Below are 21,978 nucleotides of genomic sequence, written 5' to 3' on the forward strand. Positions count from 1 at the left end.
ACATCTATAGTACTTTCCCACAATTAGAATAGAAGCGTACGTGGCTACGGGATGTTTTTAGCTCAGACTTGTAACGTGTGCCTGGTAGTTCGTTCAGATGTGAATCAAATCACATTCAAACCATAAATGGACTGCTCTGGAGTTTGTTTGGAACCGTACCAACACCACCTCCTCCAAAGGGTCTTGGTGTGGTTGTTTTGGTCCGAGTGCAAAGACTGTGTTCAAACAAACCACAAACAAACCACACCAAGGGGGGAAATTAACCAGATTTCCATTTAAATGGACTATACAACTGTAGGTGTGAAACTTGAGAAAACAAACCAGAATTCTTGAAGATGATATATGTAAGGATAAAAAAAATTGTGTACTAGTAGTTTCATGTACACTCACCGACTAGTTTAGGTACACCTTGCTCGTTCTAGGTGTGACACTATTTTCCCTTCCGAACTGCTTTAATTCCTCATACCACAGATTCAACAAGGTGCCGGAAACATTCCTCAGAGATTTTGGTCCACATTGACATAATAGCATCACACTGTGGTTGCAGATTTATCAGCTGCACATCCATGTTTTGAGCTTTGTGACATGGTGTATTATCCTGCTGGAAGTAGACATGAAAAGATGGCTACACTGTTGTCATAAAGGGACGGACAGCAACAGTACTCGGGTTGGCTGTGGTATTCAGACTCAGGTGGTACAAAGGGGCCCACAATGTGCCCATCTGCTTCATGGTTCAATGTGTTCTTCTGCATAGATTGGTTGTAACGAGTGGATCTGAGTTACTGTTGCCTTTCTATACCCTCCAAGCAGTTTGCTGTGTGACCTCTGGCATCCAAAACGCATTTTCTCATGCTTCAAAAATGCTCTTTTCTGGACCTTTCTCTGTAAACCCTAGAGATGGTTGTGTGGGAAAATCCCAGTAGATCAGCACTTTCTGAAATACTCAGACTAGCCCATCTGGCACCAACAGCCATGCCCTGTTCAAAGTCACTAGAATGACATTTTTCCCCATTCCGATGCTCGGTTTGAACATCAGCAGGTCATCTGCCTGAAGGCATTGGGTTTACGTCATGTGACTGGCTGATTAGAGATTTGTGTAAACAAGCAGCTGAACAGGTATACTTAATAAGGTGGCCAGTGAGTGTATTTAACTGATACGATTATGTATGATGATCAAAAGCAAACAGTACAGCAGTGTCTCTTTGCCGTTGTATTGATAATAAAATGTCAGTGATGTTTGGTGGCGTTTCACTTCACCATAGCAATATACTGCATCATGTTAGATGTATGCATGTAAGAATTATGCTGTATGCGTCCTACTTTTATGGTATCACTACTTATTCAATTTTTTTTTATAGACAGAAAAGTATGACAGCAAAATAATTTTAGTTGTCAGAAAAAAGAACAACAAGAGCTCAAAAATTTAGGGCAGATGAAAAGAAAGGCTATTGTTTTCTGCCACGTGAACCAGTGACAGTGCAGACAGACCTTGGTAGATTCCATGTACCAGTCTTCTTCCAGTGGTGGAAGAGAGAAGTGTATAATGTATCTGGTTTTGCCATCAAATTGGCTCGGGGCACCACTAAACGAGATTAATTGAGCACCCCGAGTGGCTCCCAGACCAGATTCTGACCCTGATGGGTAATTGGCCTGTTGCTTTTAATGAAGAAAGTGCATGTTACCCAGTGAGGAAAGCCATTAAAATTTACAAGCTTAACTGTAAGCACCTTGCTTAGACATTGAGACGTCGTTATTTTGTGATCAATAGTGAGGCCTATTTGAACAGGGAGTAGCTGACCTAGGTCCAAACACACACACACACACACACACACACACACACACACACACACACACACACACACACACACACACATGCATTGAGGACTCTAATTTGTGTTCTGAAGCATGTAATTCATTGAACTGTTATTGTGTTTTGTTTTTTAAAGTCAGCAATAAATCGGTGATATCATTCAGTAAGATCAAAATCTTCACAGAAAGAAAATTAGAGGAAGTAGAACAGGTCGTTTACTAATCAGAAGGTTTCTGGTTCAATTCCTGGATCTTCTACTCTACATGTTAAAGTATTCGTGGGCACAATGAGTCGCCCCTAAACCATCAACTTGTGTATAATGGTTAAAGTGTTCTGACTGCTCAGATAGTATGTTAAAGCGCTATGTAAGTCCATTTATCACAGCGTTTGGGCTGAATTGAGTTTTTTAAAGCACTGTGATGCTTCTTTTTTTATTTTCATGTTAGTAGGAGTTTGAAATTAACAGTATCCATGACAAGACTTACTTATACCCAAGATTTGTGCTGAATCAGCTTAAATATTTTTTCCAACAAGTGCAACAAAATTACATTTCTTGACTAGTCCCTCCAGGAAATAAGGATTTGCATGTTTCATCCACCCTGTCTCTGTTGGCTTAATGCTGCTTCAGAAATGTTGAGTGTTGGTAAGATTGTTGAGAGCAAAGGGTGTGGGTTAACGGGACACACAGCTCAGATACGCGTACAGAAGGATGCATTTGGCATAACCAGTGCACTTAAAAGTGTGATTATTTGAGAAATGATGTTTCATATAGATGTCATTAACTGTTTGAAGTTAGGTTTATATTCAAATGTCAGCTCATCCTCTTTTAACTTTGAGAACTCATGCTTAAATTCAGCCAGTCAAACTGTGCACTTGTCATACGCTATAATATGAAATTTCTCCTGCTCAAGATTTATTTATACTACCTGCCCACACATTGTAGTGATATCTTAGAGTGAAAATGGCTCGTAATGAGTATACAGGACTTGCAGCACAACACTTATGTGCACGATGTCTTTTAGTAGCACATACCTTCTTGTTACTTTGTGTCTCAAAATACTAATATGTTTTTTTAAAACATCAAAGCAAGCTAGTGTTGACCGCATATATACAGCCTGTGAAGCATCTGACACGCCATACCTGACCCTGGCAAATTGCAATTCATCTTGTGAGGAGGGTGTCAGTTTTTATGACCTTCCTATTCCCATGATAAACCCGTCTATCAGAAGGATATTCTTCCAGCCTGAAGCCTTCTCATGCTTTAGGGAAAAACTTTGATTTATTTGCTGTAATGCACTCTTTCTTGCAACATCTACCTTTAGCAGATATAGCTAACTGTAGCAGTCCCTCATCTGCAGGATACCCAGTAAAGGCTGTAATTCCCAGCAGACTCAAACACACATTATATTTCTCTCTGTGACAGAGATGAAATTGGGCCAAACTTGCGTGAAATGCTTCTACTCCTGGTGGAGAAACATCCTTAAATGAGAAAAAACTCAGTTTGACACAACAAAGATTATTTCCTCTTTCAGACAAATTAGCTATTTTATGTTTTATTGTAAAGCCCGGGAGCTGTAACTGTGGAAATTATTGACAGCAGGCTGTTTTTATTGGAGACTGACTCATTAGATCTGACTGGATCAGTACAGTACCTCCATTTCTTTGTGTTTTTTTTCCTCTTCTTGAGATGGGGTGACTTTGGGACATTTTTTGAATTTTAAGCGCAGACATCTCAACATTCACTCAACACCCTCCTTTTCAAAATCAAACATATAGTGAGTTTCATCAGACGCGCGCTATGTGACGTGCAGTATAAGCATCCTTCAGATCTACTGTCGCTCAACGCTTTTACTCAAACTGGTTGTAATTGATTGTAGCTGCTGATTGTGGTTTTGATCACTTAATTGAATCACATAGTGCTATTGCGCTTTTATGTGTTTTTAATAGATTTTGTGTAGCCGTGGAGTTCTTTGGCACAAAGAAACAAGCTGCAACAGGCTGAAGCTGTACTTGTCTGTATTCATTATTATTGGCTTTGTTCTCTGCAGGGTAATGAAAATATAAATAAACACTACCCTCGTTGTTTAAATACATTTTTTGCCACTTGGAATATGTCTAATTTCCTAAGAAATAATTTTATCCTGCTTGACACCAAACTGAACGGTCTTAGTGAGTCATTGCAGGCTCCGAGTACAGCTGACGACTGGTACATAACTTTGTTTGTGTCCCTAGCCCTGAGAGGCACACCCTCTTTTGTTATCACAAAGTATTGAATTTTGCTGTTTGCTTGTTTGTTTCGAACATAGACCCTGTCCTTTTCAGCACTCTCCAGCCTCTAGCCTGCATGTATTTTTTAGCTGTAACGTCTTAGCTTGAGTCTAGGGACTGCAGAAGGCTTTAGGGGCTCAACATCACTGAAGTTACCGAGGCCATGGATTGTGCTGGAACATCTGTGCGGGGGGGGGGCTTATAAGTTGTTTTTTTCCCACCAGCTTATTGGAAATCAACACAGGTCTCAGAAAACTAGTGAGACCCTCAGTTTCCCTTTCTGCCCAAAAGCTAAGGAGGCGACTTTTGTTGTGATTTGGCGCTATATAAATAAAATTGAATTGAATTGAATTGAATAAGGTGGGGTGCCAGGATTAGGGCTATATGCTAAAGCCATGTGTTGAGGGCCTTTTGCTGGAATCTCTAGGCTGTAGATGGTGAAAGTGACCTGTGATCATGTGAACCAGAGCTAAAGGCAGGCATTTCAGTTCTTCGTAACACTGACAATTCTCTCTTGCTTTCATCTCCATGTTCCCCTTCTTGATGCTTCATTATCTTTGGTAATTGATTTGCCACGTGATTCATAATGACTGTGCTGTGCAGTATTTCCAATTATTCATTGCACGCTCTTCTTTCATGTCTTAGGATGTTGGGATGCTGAGGAGAATGGAGGCTGTACCTAGGCCGCGTGCCTAGCTAACCCATGAAGAACTGACAGGAACAGTGCTGGATGGAGGCCAAGACACTGGATGGCGAAGACGAGGAATCACGCAGTGCTGTTTGTTCTCTTTCTCAGCCAATCCAAAGTAGATGCAAAGTGTTCTGTAATGTGCCTCGGCTGTTCACTCTGTCACGAGTCACCCAAGGAGAGATGGCAAAAAGAATCAGGATAGACAGTCAAGGCTAAAGAAACTCTTATTTCTGCAAACTGTAGGGTTATAAAACAATTCTAGATATATAGATAGCTTTTCCTCACAGCTGTCTGTTGGATTCATTGGAACTAGAGGCCTACACTAGATAATAGATAGTCAGCATCATGTGCAGCAGTAAAGGAGCAGCTTCCTGGTTGTTGTTAGCTGGATTGGTGCTAACAGGAATAGCTTTGGAATATGAGGGGGTTCCTGGTCAGTGGACACGTTATGGCCAGTGGGATGCTAAGACAACAGGTGAGCTGAGCTTTATTCTCAAAACCAACATCAGCAAAGCCCTGGTGCTCTATCTCGATGACGGGGGAAACTGTGACTTCCTGGAGCTTCTCATTGCGGACGGGAGGCTTCAGTTGCGGTTTACCATTCATTGCGCAGAACCCGCCTCCCTGCACACGGAGACCCACATCAACGACCAGCGCTGGCACAGAGTCCTTCTCACTCGTAATTACAGAGAGACCAAGCTGGTGGTGGACAACGAGGAGAAAGCGACTGAGGTGAAGTCCAAGAGAAAAGAGATGGCAGTGGATAGCGACCTCTACGTAGGGGGAATCTCACCTGACGTGCGCCTCTCAGCCCTGACTTCCAGCACTGTCAAATATGAGGCACCCTTCCAGGGCTTTATTGCCAATTTGAAACTAGGAGAAGCGCTACCAATACTGATGGATGGTCAAGCTGTCCATAATGATCTGGAGTATATATGTGACACACATTCTCCATGCAGCAACAAAGGCCTGTGCTCCATCGACCAGGGAGAGGTTTTCTGCGACTGTATCAGTACTGGCTACAGGGGAAGGTACTGCCAAGAAGGTGAGAAAAATACCATGTGTTTCCATGACTTAAAGGCAGTAAGATTTTATTTAAATTGTGCTTCTTTTGGATTAAAAAAGGGATTGTCTGACTAAGGCAGACACAGTTATAAGGGTAAATGATAAAAGTCAAAATACAGTGTGACAACACCACAAGCATGAAAGTTACAAAGTCAGCAATTAGAACTATGAGCTGTTCAGCGATGTCTAAAGTATAAATAGTTCACATATTTTCACATACCTTCCAGATATACAGTGCATACCTTCACTGAGCTCCTGAGGATAATCAATAAAGCCCACTTAACCGCAATCCAGGCCAGAGTACACTACAGCACCGCTTAGAAGCCGCTCGCCTGCGTGAGCTCAGCTCTCTCAGCAGTTATCTTCACAAGTCAAAGGATAACAGCTTTCTAATGTGATAGCTGTTTGCATGTTTTCAACACTGGCACGTTGAATGGGCCACCAAATGGAGCCCCTTTTCTTATTTTGGAAAATCTGCTTAAAATAAAAGGAGAAAAGAAGTGTTTTAAAGGAGCTTAGACACTTCTCGTTACCTAAGGTATAAAGATCAGAAAATGGTAGTGATTAAAATCTTTTCCACTTTGCAAAAACACATTAGGGTCCCTCTTATAAATGCTACTCGTGACTGTTTGCTTAGCTCAGAAGCTTCGCAGCCTTCTTCCAAGAGTCCATGCGATGTTCTTAGTGGCTAAAACGAATCCTGGCATCTATATCTGAGATCACGCATATGGGACATTATCCATCACAGATGTGATACAATACTATCATTATACCGAGCGAACAAATTACCGACTTTCAAGGCTCTGGGTAAATCATGTGTCACCAGCATGCATGCTGTGACATAAAGAAGAAGCTCGAGGAAGGCATGGCATACCCATCAATGTTTGATGAGATGCAGATAGTAATCTGGCTGTGGATTAATTCTTCATATCGAGATTAAACATGTCTGTCTTTCATTCACTCCTGCAGCTGTCCAGAGAGAAGTAGAAGGTAAGACAATGCATTGTTATATAATGAGCATAATGATGAGCATAATTTGTTTGCTGTGATGCTCTTATTTGCAGAGGCTATTACCGCAGCATCAGTGGGTGAGAGTGTGTTTCGGTTATTATCAGGTTGTTATTGTCAGTTTGGACTGCAGTTCTGACATCCTACAAATTAAGCTGAACGGAGATATACTATCACTGGTCACAAGGTCACTGATGAAAAAGGGCCTAATGTGCGGAATGCTCATTGTATATATAATCACTGTGCTCAAGGTGACTAGAAAGGTCCGCCGAGTACGTGGGTGTCACACAATAGGGGTTGCATTTATATACTGCATCACAGAGAAAGCAACTGTACAGAAATGCTTTGCTTTAATATTTATACATTCTATGTTTTCCTCTCCTGGCAGTGCATATATATCTCAAGAAAGCTGCTCTGAGGTTTATTAAGTCTTATATGCCATATATCTCTAAGGTAAATAAGTGTGTTTATCTCTAAAATGATGCCATTTTAGAGTTGAATGTACTCTGGCGCTGATCGCCACGGCCTTAACGTTAATACATTTTGATAATGCTTGAAATGTATTTTTTGCATAGGTGCCTTTTTTTCTTAGAAGAGACACTTGTCTCTGAATTGCCAGCATTTTCAGTCACCGTAATCAAACAGGACTGATTTCTAATGAGGTGCACATGCTGAATGGAAATGAGGATTGAGAGCCGCTAGGAAGATTTGTTTAGTTGGCATCCGAGTGAGACATCCATCTCCCTGGTAGGAACTGCTGGTTCTGGTGAAAGGACAGTCCAACAGACTCAGGACACCAGCACAAGGTGTGCCGGACTGTTGCACATGATAAATCAGTGTTACCGACTCGAGATGTGCACCTGTACACACCTACTCTCTCAAGTCCTGCTTGCGGCGCTTACATTCGGAGTATGACAGCAAAGATAAAAATGACATTTTCTTCATCTGCAGTCTTCTCATACGCCTGTGTTGATTAAATATACATGGTGTATCTGGGTATATTATTAGATGCAGTATTTATATGATACATGATTTGTTACTGATTCTCTCAGTGCAGGATTTCAAACTTATGCGGCTCTTGGTTTGTACTTTTCACCAACAGTTAAAACAGGATTCATCGCTGCACAATTTGCAGAAGCGAGCATTAATCATTGTTAATATTAGCAAAGATGGCATGGCTCTGCTCACAGCAAGCAGGCACGCATTATTAAATGACATGCTGCAAAGAGAGCACATCAGAGTGTTTATTGGATTAAAGCTTGACATGGAGACAATCCCCAAATGCAGAATGCATGAAAACAAGAATGACGGGGGGAAGAAAAGAAATACTGACCAGATGCTTTTTTTAAAATTTCCTTCATATCACTCATACACTATTCTGCAGCAAATCTCTACCCTGCTGGCCTTGCATCAACAGAAATAGACTAATCTATGCATTATCTAAATTGCCTTCCCCCTACCCCAGAGATGACAAAAATGGTACGCTACATGCTATATTTGGTCTTGGCTGTGTTTTAACTGGTGCAGGAATTAGCCTTATTTGTGTGAGGAATGCTTTAAGCCAGCAAAAATCTTTTGGCACAGCAGGTGAGTCGTCCCGAGTTGTTCATCTACAGTATGCTGCACGTGGGCCTCCCATCGATCCGTGCGGACAAAGGCCATAGTGGGGCATGCTTAGATGCCAAGAGAGTGCAGCATCCCAAAAAAAAATCAGGTCTGTGAACAAGAGATAAGAATAGCCACCTCACAAGGTGCAGCAAAATCAGTCAAACATATAGGGGAACCTTACGCAACACGCACTGCCATGTGCAAACACACTATCATTGTGTTATTTCCTCTTCAGATTTTCAGTTGTAAGCACAGAGTAATGACGCACTGAGAGCTTCTGGGATGATAAGGCAAGCGTCAAAATCTTCGAAAGAAAGGACACGAGCGGTCCTGGTGGGTTTTGCATCTCTTCAGCAGCACTGACCTTGGTCTAATCCCTCATTACAACAGGCTTCATAATGCTGTACTTTTCATGCAAAAACAAATTTAGCAAATGCTAATCCTCGTGAAATGGTTCTTTCTTCGTAGTTGCTTGCTAATTAATGTCACAGTAATGACTGAGAGGTCCTTCAACATCTGCATTTGTTTTTTCATTATACTTCTTTAATTAAACTTACAAAGGTAGCCTTGCTTACCTTGTTAGAATCATTTCCAGAGTTAATCGCGTTATAAATGATTCAGAGAAATAAAACTATTATGTTTTTTGTTTTGTGTTTTTTTGGCAGTCCCACTAACATAAATTCAGCTCTTTTCATATGCTAAAATGTTTCAAAATCATGCTAGTTTCTCTCAGCCTTATATATTTAATATAAAACATATATATGTACATATTTAAATTATAATGTGCTTTTACAAGTGGGAAAAAAAAAATCTATGAAAAGAATCCAGAGCTGAAGTGTTGGAGGAGGGGAGTGAGGGGAGTTAGCGGTCTAAAGGTCAGCAGCAGTGCACACGGAATAGCCTGTTAATACAACGTTTTCGGAAGCACCAGGCCTTCCTTCTGTAGCAGTGTTTGTTCGCATGTTTTTAGGTGCGCTCTTTAAACTTTTGCTGGGTATATTTGCACATGAAATCGCACAGGTCAAAAAACTTCACCTGCTCCAGGAATCTGTGGATTCAAAAACCCTCGTCATTCACCGACTGAATTACTTATTTTCAGCCAGCTCTAACTGGGATGTTGCCAGAGGTGCATTATTTTTGAGTGCTTGAAAACACAAAGAGTTGTTCTGCAGCAGCTTTCCTGGTTGTATGTTTTCAGTATCATAGATTTACTCGAGGTCAGGAGGTGCAGATGTTAAGGTGTGTGTAAGCACATAAAAAAAAAACAACAAAAAAAAAACGTGACTAGTAAACTATTGACGTAGAAAATCGCACGCTATTGTAGAGTATTGTGACCAATACCATCACATCACAAGGTAAATGAGTTGATTTCAGAGTACTTTTTACAACAGCAATAACAAAAAACTCCACCTTTTTTGTATAATGAGGCCAAGTTAAAAGTATCCTAATAGTAGCATTTTAATAAAGTGATATTCAGTCGCTTGGTTTCTTATTTTATAGCCTACTTTCCAGTGTATAGCTTACTGGTAGGAAGGATAGTTTATATCCATACAGGCTTTCCCTTCTAAAGGGTATTAGCCAGTTATCTCTGCATTTTCACACACTGAGATTTGGATGTAAGGCACAGCCAAGCAGGATGCACGTATTCGATGGGTGGCTGCCTTTGTACAAGGGAAGCAATGGCACCACTCCTAATCCCCTTATAACTCAACTCCTAGGAAATGCATATATTCTCAAAGATTATGATGTTGACTTGGGTATTTCTGTTCTGGTCAACAACATTCATTCATCTTACTCACGGGTGCGAGTCAGTTTTGCTTGACCCAGAGCTCAACAACAAGTAAGTGAGTCAAAATTTGCTTCCGTCAAAGCCTTTTTCCTCATCTTCATATAAGTGAAAGACAGATATTTGCCAGCTTTGGCTTTTCTACTGCATTTGCTTATTATTTGGATGAAGGGAACCTTATTCCTGTCCGTGAGGACCAAAGGCAAAAGCATGGAAAGAGGATTTTTATTCTTCCCGCTATGTGAGCCAGTGGTGGCTTACAACAACAGTGTCTTTGTTACAGTTAATGGCACTGTATGCAAGCCTCCTTTGTAGCCCCTTGAAGCTGATGCCGTGGCTCATCTATGCTGTGTGACGCTCATAGCAGAATGATAGGCAGAGGATAGAGGCAGACGGGATCTTAATCTAGTCACATCTTAGTACTGCTTTTGAGTATGAGATCACCTTAGGGGTGATGAGGGTAAGAAGAGGTGACATCATTTATGTATATGTACGTTGGCCTGTCATGTGCAGTGCACAGCCGCAGTGGGGGTGCACACAGCAGTGCTTTGTCTGCTCTGCAGACAGGGCTGCTGGTGAATCCTGTCTAAGCAGAGGCTCAGTCACTGGCTTTGCAGTGGCACACTGTATCAAAAGCCTACGTGTTGGCAGGCAAGGACCTTCCCAGGGGTAATCATGTCCATTCCACACCATGAGTTGCAGCATTAACAAGATTGTTGAGTGGGACATGCGACGAGATTTGTGCAAGAGCAACCTGCCCTCTTCATAAGGTTTTACCTAATGACTGAAATGGGGCTGGAATAGTGAGTAAGACTTGCTGTACAAGGGTCTTAGAGTGCTGATGCACTGATGAGAGGTGTTTGTGTCGGCTCACACAGTGGGGCTCATGTGCTCAGCAGAAGTGTTGCATTGTGTCAGCCCCAACTCTTTGATATCGGGAAAAGCAGGAGAGCTAGGCTACGCCATGCAATTTCTGCCTGACCTACTGAGATGTTTGTCTGTGTTTCGCTGTCAGTATATAGCACACGATGCATTGAGAGATTTAAGCTGGTTGAAACTGGATCAACCTTTGATGAGCAGTGCACGCAGGCTAACCTGCAGGGTTTTGACTGCAGTGTCACTCACAACAAGCACGTGACACGAAAACAATGTTTGTTCTCAATATTTGCTTTTAGAAGGCATTTCCATGCAGTATTTATGAGTACTATAATATGATCTCATGAAGTAAACTAACTGTTAATCAGTGCAATTAGCTCATATGTTCAGCACAGTAGCCAGTGCATTCAGGCTAACCCCTTTGCCCTGCCATATGCCATAATATGGAGGCGTGATGTGGCATTTTTGTCTTTGGCTGACAAATTAGAAGATGGTTAATATTTAGTGAGGCTTTACCGGAGTGCAGCATTGCTTTTTTCTTTGAAATTAAAAGGTTACGTGTGACAGCCTTAGATGTATTGGTGTTTATATTATTACATTAGGGCACAGACTTCAGGCTCCACTGTCAAACCCCGCTGCATTAGATGGTAAATCGTGAGAATAAAAATATGAATGAGAGTCGCTAAAGATTTAAAGGATAGGGAATGGTGCTTCGTCTGTCCTTTTATGAAATGGTGCCATCTGAAAGGTTAAATAGGCTCATCTGGGTTGGCTGAGCACTTACATGCCAAATACTCGTGTGGAGAAGTGGAGATCAGGAGATAGAAAGATCACAGAAATCCATGAACTAGCATTACCGCGGGTGATTTCTTTCTTCTTCTTTTTTTTTTAAACATTTAGTCTTTACAGTCGAAGCAGTTTTATGTATAGCTGGTACATCTCAAACGCTGTCTGCATCAAATAAACATACAATATGTGTTCCATTAGAAAAAAGCATCTATGAGAGCAACTACCTGCGAGGGTTGCACCTGTCAAGATGTTTTTTTCTCTCCTTGCCTTCCCTTTCCTCCCTTGAGATGTTTGTCTGTTTTTAGTTTGATTTCCCCTTTATATTTTAATTTGAACTTTGACATCCGTACCTTCCCCAGGATGTCTGTCACAAACTGCAGTCCAACATTGTGACAATGCTTTTGTTCTCCCGAACCTCTTTATGAACTTCCTGTTTTCGTATCCTTTTTTCTGTTCTTTCCCTCAAGGTCTGGCGCACCTGATGTTAAACCGCCAAGGTATGGGGTCTATTGGTTTGCTTTTCCTTCCCAACCACCTGATCACATTTCCCTTCCCCTGAAATCATTTTAGTTAACTGTGCTGCACTAATATTTCCTCTCCTCTTTTGTCATATACTTGCCTATTCGTTTTTTGCTTCCTCTCATGTTATGCTCACTATTCATAACAATTTTTGTCCGTCAAACCCTTGTCCTGACCACTGACTGAGCTACTGGAACATCACCTTTGACCTCTGCAGTTATTCGCCAAGGTAATGCATTTATGCTCATTTGGTTTCATGGTGTTTTCAAAGGAAACAGGTGTCAGTAATAACAAAAAAATACATTTATATATATAAAGGTATCTCATCTTACAAATGTGAAGGTCTGCAGAGAAGGGAGTTTATTTATGTAGGTGTTTAGACAGACATATTATGTGAGGACTTAGTTTGCCTTTATTTTCATTCTTAAGGTTGTTGTGTGCATAATTGAATTTTCTTTCTGTTGCACTGATGTCTCAGACGTGTTATCACTGGGTTGTAGATCAGTGGGAGATTTTAAAACAAAACAAAACATTGTTGGAAGGTTGTGGGATTTTTTTTTCCTAATGGAGGATATTTTTTCAGGGAGAGGTACCACTGTGGTCCTCTGGTTGGAAAATAAAAAAAGCAGTAACATTGTGTCATGCCTATGTGAACAAATAACAATTATACCAGCTCATTTACAGGTGATGAAAATACTGAATATAATTGTATGATTTTAAAACTGAATTAAAATAAAGCGTAAAACATTTTCTGCAAGGCATACTTGGAATATAGGCACTTTGAAAAAGGGTGGATGTACTCTGCTGTGGTGAGGCTTTTGCATTTCCTCCACACGCTGTGAGATTTAGATAAACTTCATCATCCTGTCTCCATGGAGATCAGTGTTGTCTATAACGTACTTGGCTTTTCTGACCCCCTCATGTTGACCACACAGTATTTTCCACTGTCCCAGTTCCTCGGGAAAAATTGCTCATCTGACCAGAAAGAACAGTGGTGTCGGGTTATCATCGCAGCTTCTGTACTAATGATTTTTTATTTTCAACCCAATTATCCTTGATTATGAATAATGTGCAGCCGTGAACTGAAATAGCTGCGTATGTCATCTTTCACTCTCCCGCTCGGTGAAGATGGAATAAAAGAGGGTGTGGCAGCATCCGCATTTTGTCACGCATATGTGAACAAATAACAATTATACCAAGATCATTTACAGGAGATGAGAATGCTTCACAGAATGAGGTTTTTCACCATATATAAATGATGCAGATTGAAGCCGAGCATGACTGTGACATTACAGATTAGGGTCTAAATCTTTTTGGTAGCCACTAGTAGCAATTAGTCTTTATAAGACCAAAAACATAATGTTCAGTTTAAGCTTGTGCTGTAATCAATGGATATTCTGACAGAACGGTGTGGGTGAATATACTGTACGCCACTACGTCCTCAATCGTACAAAGATTAATCATCTCTGCTGTATTAGAAAAATGCTGTTATATAAAGCATATAGTACATCATACAGTAAGTGTGTCCTGAAGCCAACCACAGTGCGATTTGTCATGAAATGAAGCCTAAACGTAATTGTTCAATTTCACGCATTTAAATGAAGAAGAAGTTGGTAATTGATTGTGGAATCGAGATTTGCAGAAATAACCCTCAATGCTCAAGCAAAGCACAGTTACAGCTGCAACACAGAGCGCTGCACGTCTGACCTCATGGGATATACATGAGACATCAGCGCTTTATTCAACCATCTCATGTTATAACAAACATTTGTTATTAACTGTGTTCCACCTTCAGCCCCGGGGCGCATACTTGAGCGAGCGCTCTCAGACTTAGTCTCTATTTGTTTTGCCACAAATATGCAGACTTCTGGAAATTGAGAAGCGGCAGCTTGTGAATATTTCACTCCCACACTCCTTCGCCAGCGTGTGCACCCAGATGAGATTATTCAGGCACAGGTGTAGCTTGATGACCACCTACAGAGCTACACACCAGTGGTCAGCTGCTGCCCCACAGCCTGCTCGCACTCTGCCTGATAACCCAGTCCCCGCCTCTGAGCCACAGACAAACGTTACCAGCTGCATCTGTGCCCCCGGCTTTGCATCATTTTGAAATTAATCTGCTGTAAACCTTAATATTAATGAGCAGCGTGAGTGGTGGAATTTGTCTAATAGTAACAGTCTTCTCACCTGGTGGCTCAACCCTTTTTCTCACCTCATGGTATGGCCATCAGGAGCTTACGTATAGCTCCCAGCAGCAGAATTATAAATAAATCTTACACTGACTGTCTTAGAGTTATCCGGTGTTATAGTAACATCCAGGATGCTTTCGCTCTCCATATTTTGTAGCTGCACGCTTCATTGGATTGGCCATGAGCAGTGTCCTTCTAGAAGGACTCGCTTGTATTTGTATCCTGAATTTAGAGGGAATTTATTTCAAAACCTTGGGCTGCAAGTAGATTGAATGGTGTATAGTAAGACGGGAGTGGGGGCAAGGTGGCGCGTGCCACAATGAGATGAGAAGCAGGAGAGGCATGTAGAGATTGTCGGTGCTGCTGTTATTTTCTGCTGAGCCTCCTTTTTTCATTGATGTGTTTCCATTTACATCGAGACGTGGTTCAGCACAGTGGTCTTATAGCTGAATCCAAGAGGGTGGACGGCCCATCCACCCCCTCACTCTCCGACGCCCCACCCTCGTATAGCTATAACATGCATAAAGTGCTAAACTGCTCCAGCAGCATCTTTTAGCTGGCGTACTGACTGCAGCTAGGGTCTTTGAAGATTTTTCTTCGGAGTTAGTGCCAAAGTCTGTCTGGTGTCAGACAAAACAAAGCTACTATTTCTTTTTTTCTTGTTCCTTTTTTCTTTTCTTTTTTTACAGAGTGGTAAACATTATTGCTGCAGACAGTAGGACACCTTCTAGGAGAGCTGAAAAGCAGAGCTATAGGCCGTCTACCCCTCCCATTTCAAGAAAGACCTTCAAGACAGATTCAGGGTCATGCTGGGGACATCTTCATCACAGAATGACAGGAAGCCTATTAGGCAGATTGCGTTCTGTAGAATGTGCACAGCTTAGATGCAAATCTTCTTGTCATTAAGGTTTATCTCTTATGATAAATCCTTCTGTATTTAGAATGAAAAATGACACAAAGGCACTTTTAGTTCAAGTGCTATAATTTCCCTGTAGTTGTAACTGTCACTATTGGCTCCACTTGGTTTTACTTTACACCTTAAACGTCAGCCAAATGAGGAAGTTTGCATTCATGCTCCGCGCCAGTAGCTCAACGAGTAGCTGTGTGCTCAAGAGTTGAGCGACTACACTGCACAAACAATACAGACTAACAGGACTGCTCATCCTGCAGCCTTAAATTGGCCCCTGAGTACCAAAGCTGACATTTGCTGTGCAAACAAACAAGCATCAACTAAAGGGTCAGCTTATCCTTCTAGCTTGAAACAGCTTGCTTAGTAGCTCATAAAGAGCAAAGGACAGCAGCAGTACTATGTGTTGTAAAGTTGTTAGTGTTACTCCCTGTGTCAAAGCAAAACTTTGGTTCAATATCAGAAAAACTAAACTTAAAATTTGATGGTTAAAGGTTGTGCGTGCGCGGAAGGCCTTCGTGAATTATGAAGCGAAACAAAATTCAGTGATTCTTTCTAATTTCGTGTGCAGTAGGGCTGCCTGTGAGGTCGTGAATTGAGAAAAAAAATAAAAAAATTAAAAAACAAACTCAAAACTGTCACCTTGTGGAAGGTGTATTAGCAGCATAACTGTTGAATGAGCTGTAAGCTGTCAAGAATGATTTATTATTGACGTGCCGTGTGATGTTTGCCATCAAGGATACATTGATGGGGTTGCTTGAGAAAAATTGCTAACATGTGGAATTCTAAGAAACATTGACAAATACAAAAACAACATCTTTAATCAAGCTCCATCTGCTTCCCTCTGAACAGTTGGTGAAGTTCCCTTCTGTATATTTCACTGTGTGCATTACCTAGCGGACATTCCCTGGAATGTGAGTGTGAATTAAATGTTTAGCCAAGCCTTACACGTTGATATTGGCATTTAAAAAAAAAAACCCTGCTGAATAAAGGATAAAGCGGCTGTCGTTGTATAATAATTTTTTTTAGCAAATTCTTCTCAAATGATGGTAAAAAGTGCACACGTCTTGATCAGGACCTTTCTCAGCTGAGGATGTGGTGTAATGCTGTAGCTCTAGTGTGTTTTTATGTCGGTCTTATGAAAGATGAATACAATTCATTAGGCTTTGACTACAATGAAAGTACTTGTCAGTAAGGATCACTTCATAGCTGCCTTTTTTTCCCTACATATGTTAATAAAAAGAAAAAGACATAAAGACTTATACTTTACTATGGAAACAGCACGCTGAAAATGTACACTTGTTCATCTGACTGTACAGTGACTTTGCAACGTTTCAATAGCTTTACAAAATACACACATGGTCTGTTCAAGTGGGTCTTAGTGAAATGTTTCCGAAGCAATACGGCACGCTGCATTTTCCGCTCATTTTAGCCTCTAATATCACCCACCAAGCCTCCTCTATTTTAGCAAACTAAAGTAGTGAATGCACCCAGTAGATAAGTAAAGGTTAAGCTGGATGAGAGGAACAATTATCTAAGCTGTTTCTCTTTGACTCTCAGGGCAGGAGGCGTCAGTGGCCACCTTTAAAGGCAATGAGTTCTTCAGCTACAACCTATCCCAGACTCCCATTCAGAGTAACCTGGACGAGATCACGCTGTCCTTCCGGACGCTGCAGAGGAACGCCTTGCTGCTTCACACGGGGAAATCAGCTGACTATGTCAACCTGTCTCTGAGGAATGGCGCTCTGTGGCTGGTCATCAACCTGGGCTCTGGCGCTTTTGAAGCCCTGGTGGAACCAACCAGTGGGAGGTTTAATGACAATATATGGCATGATGTTCGTGTGACGCGCAACCTCCGTCAGGTGTGTATACATCCATTACTTATGATTTTGTATTCTGCTTAAGAAAGTTGCAGTTTTTTGTAAAATGTGTAGATTGTATTTACGCAGAAGTCAATATAATTGCAGTCTGCAAGCGATCTGTGTGAGATAATGAGAAATCAGTCACTGTACACAGTATTGTAACAGTATTTAAAGTGTATCTTTCAGCTTATTAATATAAAAAAGATTTGGATCTGATTCTTATGAGCTGCAGGAAATGGCAGTCCTTTGCAAATAGAGTTTAGATAGGCTGCTATTAACCTCCGGCAGTGTGAACTGCCAGTAAACAAATACTGTGTTGGATTCTGTTGAATGCTTCTGCTGCCACATTCCCTATCCTGATATTGCAAGCGTCTATTAGGTCATTGCCCCTAGATTGCATTTCTAGAAATCACTCTTTTTCTTAATTCAGAGAATTGATTCCTTCTTGCACCCACAAGATTGTCATATATATACTTTTAATACCTTTTTTGTAATAAAAACTTAACTCATTATTCATCCTATTCATTCGTCCCACAGTAGTGATGATATCAGGAGCCTGTTCATTACCAACTCTTGAACGGAGAGTGCAAAAATATATTTTTTGCAGCTTTAGCCACTGATGTAACATTGCAGCAGTATATGGGGACTTGCGAGAGAAAGCAGTGCTTAAATAATGAATACAGCCAGTGCACGTGTCCAACCATGTACTGCTGTACCTATTGTACTCCAGCCAAGTACAACTCGGCCTTAAGGTTTCATATCATTAGCAGTCAGGACAAGGGACTGAATTCCCAGTCTAATTTACTGCAAGGATGTGTCCGTTACATTAAATGTTACCCCACTGGCATTCTTCTTTGACTGCATCATTCTGCTATTCTATTAGTCTCCTCATATAATACCTTACAGCTGCACTTTTTTTTGTATGGACACTGAATAAGTGGGAGTGAGTGTAATGTAAAGTGGTTGCTTGCAGGAACAAGCCCACACATAATTACTCATTTCTTTAGGTCTCACAAATTTACCTTTTTCTTTTCTTTTTTTTTGCATTGTCACCACTGCAACAACCTTGTGGCTCATAACTGCAGCAACAAACTGCAGAGAGACAAACTAGTGAAGAAGAAAAAAGATTCATAAGATGAGTATAATTAGGTGTTTAGGAGTCCTAATGACGAATGGAAATGCCCTTGAAGTGCTGACAGAAAATAAAGCAAGATTTGATTTTGGTCTGATTACCTTTTGATTGACAAGTAAGCGGCCTTACAGGGTTTCACAGTCAGAGCCACTCCTCGCTCGTCAATTCCTGTAAAAAAAAGAAGAAGAAAGAAACAGTATAATGACTGCAAAAGTGCTCATTTGGTGGTTGTAAACTTGTCAGCTGGAGACATTCCTCAGAGATTTTGTTCCATATTGACATGATAACAAGCTCATTTTGTCAGCTGCACATCCATGAGGCGAATCTCGCGTGCCAGCACGTCCCAAAGGTGCTCCGTTGGATTGAGATCTGCCGCCGTCGAGGCCATTTGAGTACAGTGAACTCATTGACATGTTTAAAAAAACAGTTTGAGATGATTTGAGCTTTGTGACATGGTGTATTTTCCTGCTGGGCATCAAATCAGAAGATGGGTACATTGTGGTCATAATGGGGTAGGCATGGTCAGCAACAATGCTCTGGTACAGCGGTCCCCAACCCCCGGGCCTCGGAGCGGTACCGGTCCATGAGTCGTTTGGTACCGGGCCGCGAGAGTTGAGGCTCAGGTGTGAAATGTATGGTTTTCAGGGTTTTTATCGGTTTTCAGCGTTATTTTGTTATCGTTTTTATCGTTAACTCGGTTTTCCTGGGTCTTTTCACGTGTGTTATGAATAAATCTTCTTTTTTTCGGTACCGGTACTAGTTTTATTTTGTTGTATTTATCCGCGACACCTTAAAGGCCGGTCCGTGAAAATAATGTCGGGCATAAACCGGTCCGTGGCGCAAAAAAGGTTGGGGACCGCTGGTCTGGTAGGCTGTGGTGTTTAAATGATAGTACTAAAGGGGTAACAATGTGCCAAGAAAACATTCCTCATATCATTATACCACCAGCAGCCTGAACTATTGATACATGGCAGGATGGATCTATGTTTTCATGTTGTTTGTCTGATCCTACCATCTAAATGTTGCAGTACACAGCAGACTCATCAGACTGGGCAAGATTTTTCCAATCTTCTATTGTCCACTTTTCTTGAGCTTTGTTTTCCTGCACAGGTGTGGTCGTCTTCTGCTGCTGTAGCCCTCTGCTTCAAGCTTTGGCATGCACTCAGAGTTGTTTTTTCTTTTTCTAATCCTTCTTGGTAAACCCAAGACACAAAAGTAGGTCCATTTCCTGACCAGCCCATCTGGCACCAACAGGCATGCTACATTCGGTCACTTAAACCACCTTTACTTCCCCATTCTGGTGCGCAGTTTGAACTTTAGCAGGTCATCTTGACCATGTCTACATGCCTGAATGCACTGAGTTGCTGCCATATGATTGGCTGCAACTTATTAACACTTGTTACTGTAGCCATTCATTGACGAGCAGATGAATGGCTGCGCCTAATGAAGTAGCAGTTCAGTGTATTTACACACAGAGCAGTGACAGATAAGCTGTGTTTATGGTTATTTAGCTGTCAGTTATGTTTCTCCAGCTAATCTGTTATGTCTTCACTTTAAGCTAAGCGTAAGCTAAGAGTGCATCCACCCTAAATTGTGCTCTCACATATCTGACCAATATGCTCCAGTATGCTCTGTATTAGTCAGATACATTGGACAATGGCATTAATGTCGCTGTTACCATTATCTTAGCTAACTGAGTTCAGTACAATACTGAAACCCTAAGAAAGCTGAGCTTCTAAAGGGAAAGGCGGCGCTAGCTTTTCTGTTCCCCACAAAGCGATCGCTCTGTAAATTTACTTGAACTATCACCAGACTAAATATATTCCCCAAGATGAGTGGGACTCATGCAGTGCATATAAATGTTAGATTTCTTTTCTAAAGAAGAACTCATTTTGTATCTAACCATCTCATCATCGCCAGTATATTCTAAACCTGTCACGTTAACCTGCATATAAGCGTGCATCCTCCTCCACTTCTATTTCCTTAGCCTGGCTTCCAGAAGAGCGGCAAGCCGAATGCTTACAACGTCACTTATGCTTTCAGGCATGCATTTGATCCCTGTGTAAATTGCTTTCCCCTCAGATAAGTTAGCTCACTGACATGTAGATAGGAGGAACTGTAACTCCCACGAGAGAGCTGGTGGAAACATTTTATTAGATCCGGTGGTGCTTTTCACTCTAGAATTCCTCCTATTACTATCTCTCTCTCTCCATCTCCCTTTTGTGTAGTCTGTTTTGGGCAAACTCGTTGGTGCTCATTTTCTCTGCCTTTCAACCCTTGTTATCGATGCATCCACCTATTTACTGGCATGCTCAGAACACAGAACTCACTAACATGCTTGCTGATTATCTGTTGTTGTACCGCATGAATACTCTTTTGAAAACCTCCTGAGCTACACTGACAGTCATAAATATATATTACCATTTAATAAGCACTACATAACACCGGCGATGTCGAAATGCTGGCAAAATTAATGATAAAAGGTCAGCTTCAAAGTGTGCCATCCAGGTCTGGAGCCTGTATATTCTCCCAGTGTGTTCTTCTAATTAATAATGACCTAAATCAGTAATTACCTTTGAACGCACCGATCCCTCACCTCAGATATTCAAATGCCAGTAAAGTAGGTGGGTGTCACCACCATCTTAGACATCGGCCATGCTTCTGTAGACATTTTGGAGTGAACAAGAAAGCAAGCTCAATCACTTCCCAGACATGAAACACATTTTTCTGAAATTTCTTCATGTGCAGTTTCATCAACCCTCAGTCAAGCCTTCTCATTGTCCAAGGTCCGAGGCAAAGATACTCAAGGCTTCAGTACCAGATAGATAGAAATCAATACCTGCCAGTAGCAGCAAATGGAAAGGCAGAACCTCATTTTATTGACCTGACGCCTAAACATACCATGCTGTCTCTCATCCTCTTATGATATTCATAAAAATAGACACGGTTCTTTTTACATAGTTAACTCATTCTCGAGATGCAAGGGTCACAAGTCAAACATTTTAAATGATTTTTTAAGCGAAGCTAGAAATGATTCCACATTTTATAATGCTTATTTTCCCCTGTGGGTGTTTACTTGAGAATTTGGAAAATAGTTCCCTCTCTCTCATCTCTCTCATTTCCTGTTTTTTTTTTTTTCCTTTTAGCTTTTTGTAATCCTTGGTTCTTAGTTTTCCTTCCACACTTTGTTTCCTTCCCACCAGTTTTCTGCACCACCTGTTCCCCGTTAGCTAATTACATCCTCTAGTAGTACATTACAGATCATCATTGAACTCATTTGTAGCAATGCATTATAGCCATTTATTCATGTTGTGAATCCTTTGCCTTACTCTACTCTTGTTGATCCTTAATTTTTTATTCTGTTTTCCTAGGTTGTTTGGGTATTGTTTTTTGATTTTGCCCTGCTGACTGATCGCCTACAAGTATAACCTGAAGCTAGTGGATAGAGATTTGTACTGGCTTTTGCTC

The 21,978-nt window shown here is 41.2% G+C and overlaps 1 protein-coding gene across 6 annotated transcripts in view; it reads left to right on the plus strand.

The window, feature by feature from the left end:
• The window catches only part of LOC146565662 (neurexin-2-like), a 143,866-nt gene that overhangs the window by 32,133 nt on the left and 89,755 nt on the right, over nucleotides 1–21,978 (plus strand). For 5 of the 6 annotated variants that reach the window (XM_085288979.1, XM_085288978.1, XM_085288976.1 and 2 more), the window contains exons 2-6: nucleotides 4,724–5,814; nucleotides 6,804–6,824; nucleotides 12,369–12,398; nucleotides 12,638–12,649; nucleotides 17,077–17,378. In XM_085288979.1, coding sequence (XP_085145105.1) covers nucleotides 5,115–5,814; nucleotides 6,804–6,824; nucleotides 12,369–12,398; nucleotides 12,638–12,649; nucleotides 17,077–17,378 — 1,065 coding nt within the window. In that variant the 5' untranslated portion in view covers nucleotides 4,724–5,114. The remainder of the gene's footprint in view (nucleotides 1–4,723; nucleotides 5,815–6,803; nucleotides 6,825–12,368; nucleotides 12,399–12,637; nucleotides 12,650–17,076; nucleotides 17,379–21,978) is intronic. The other variant, XM_085288977.1, reaches the window with a different exon arrangement.

The sequence above is a fragment of the Mchenga conophoros genome, linkage group LG10, assembly GCF_057382185.1.
Source record: "Mchenga conophoros isolate Kocher_MC1m ecotype Shallow Benthic linkage group LG10, M_conophoros_male_GT1.1, whole genome shotgun sequence".
NCBI lineage: Eukaryota > Metazoa > Chordata > Actinopteri > Cichliformes > Cichlidae > Mchenga > Mchenga conophoros.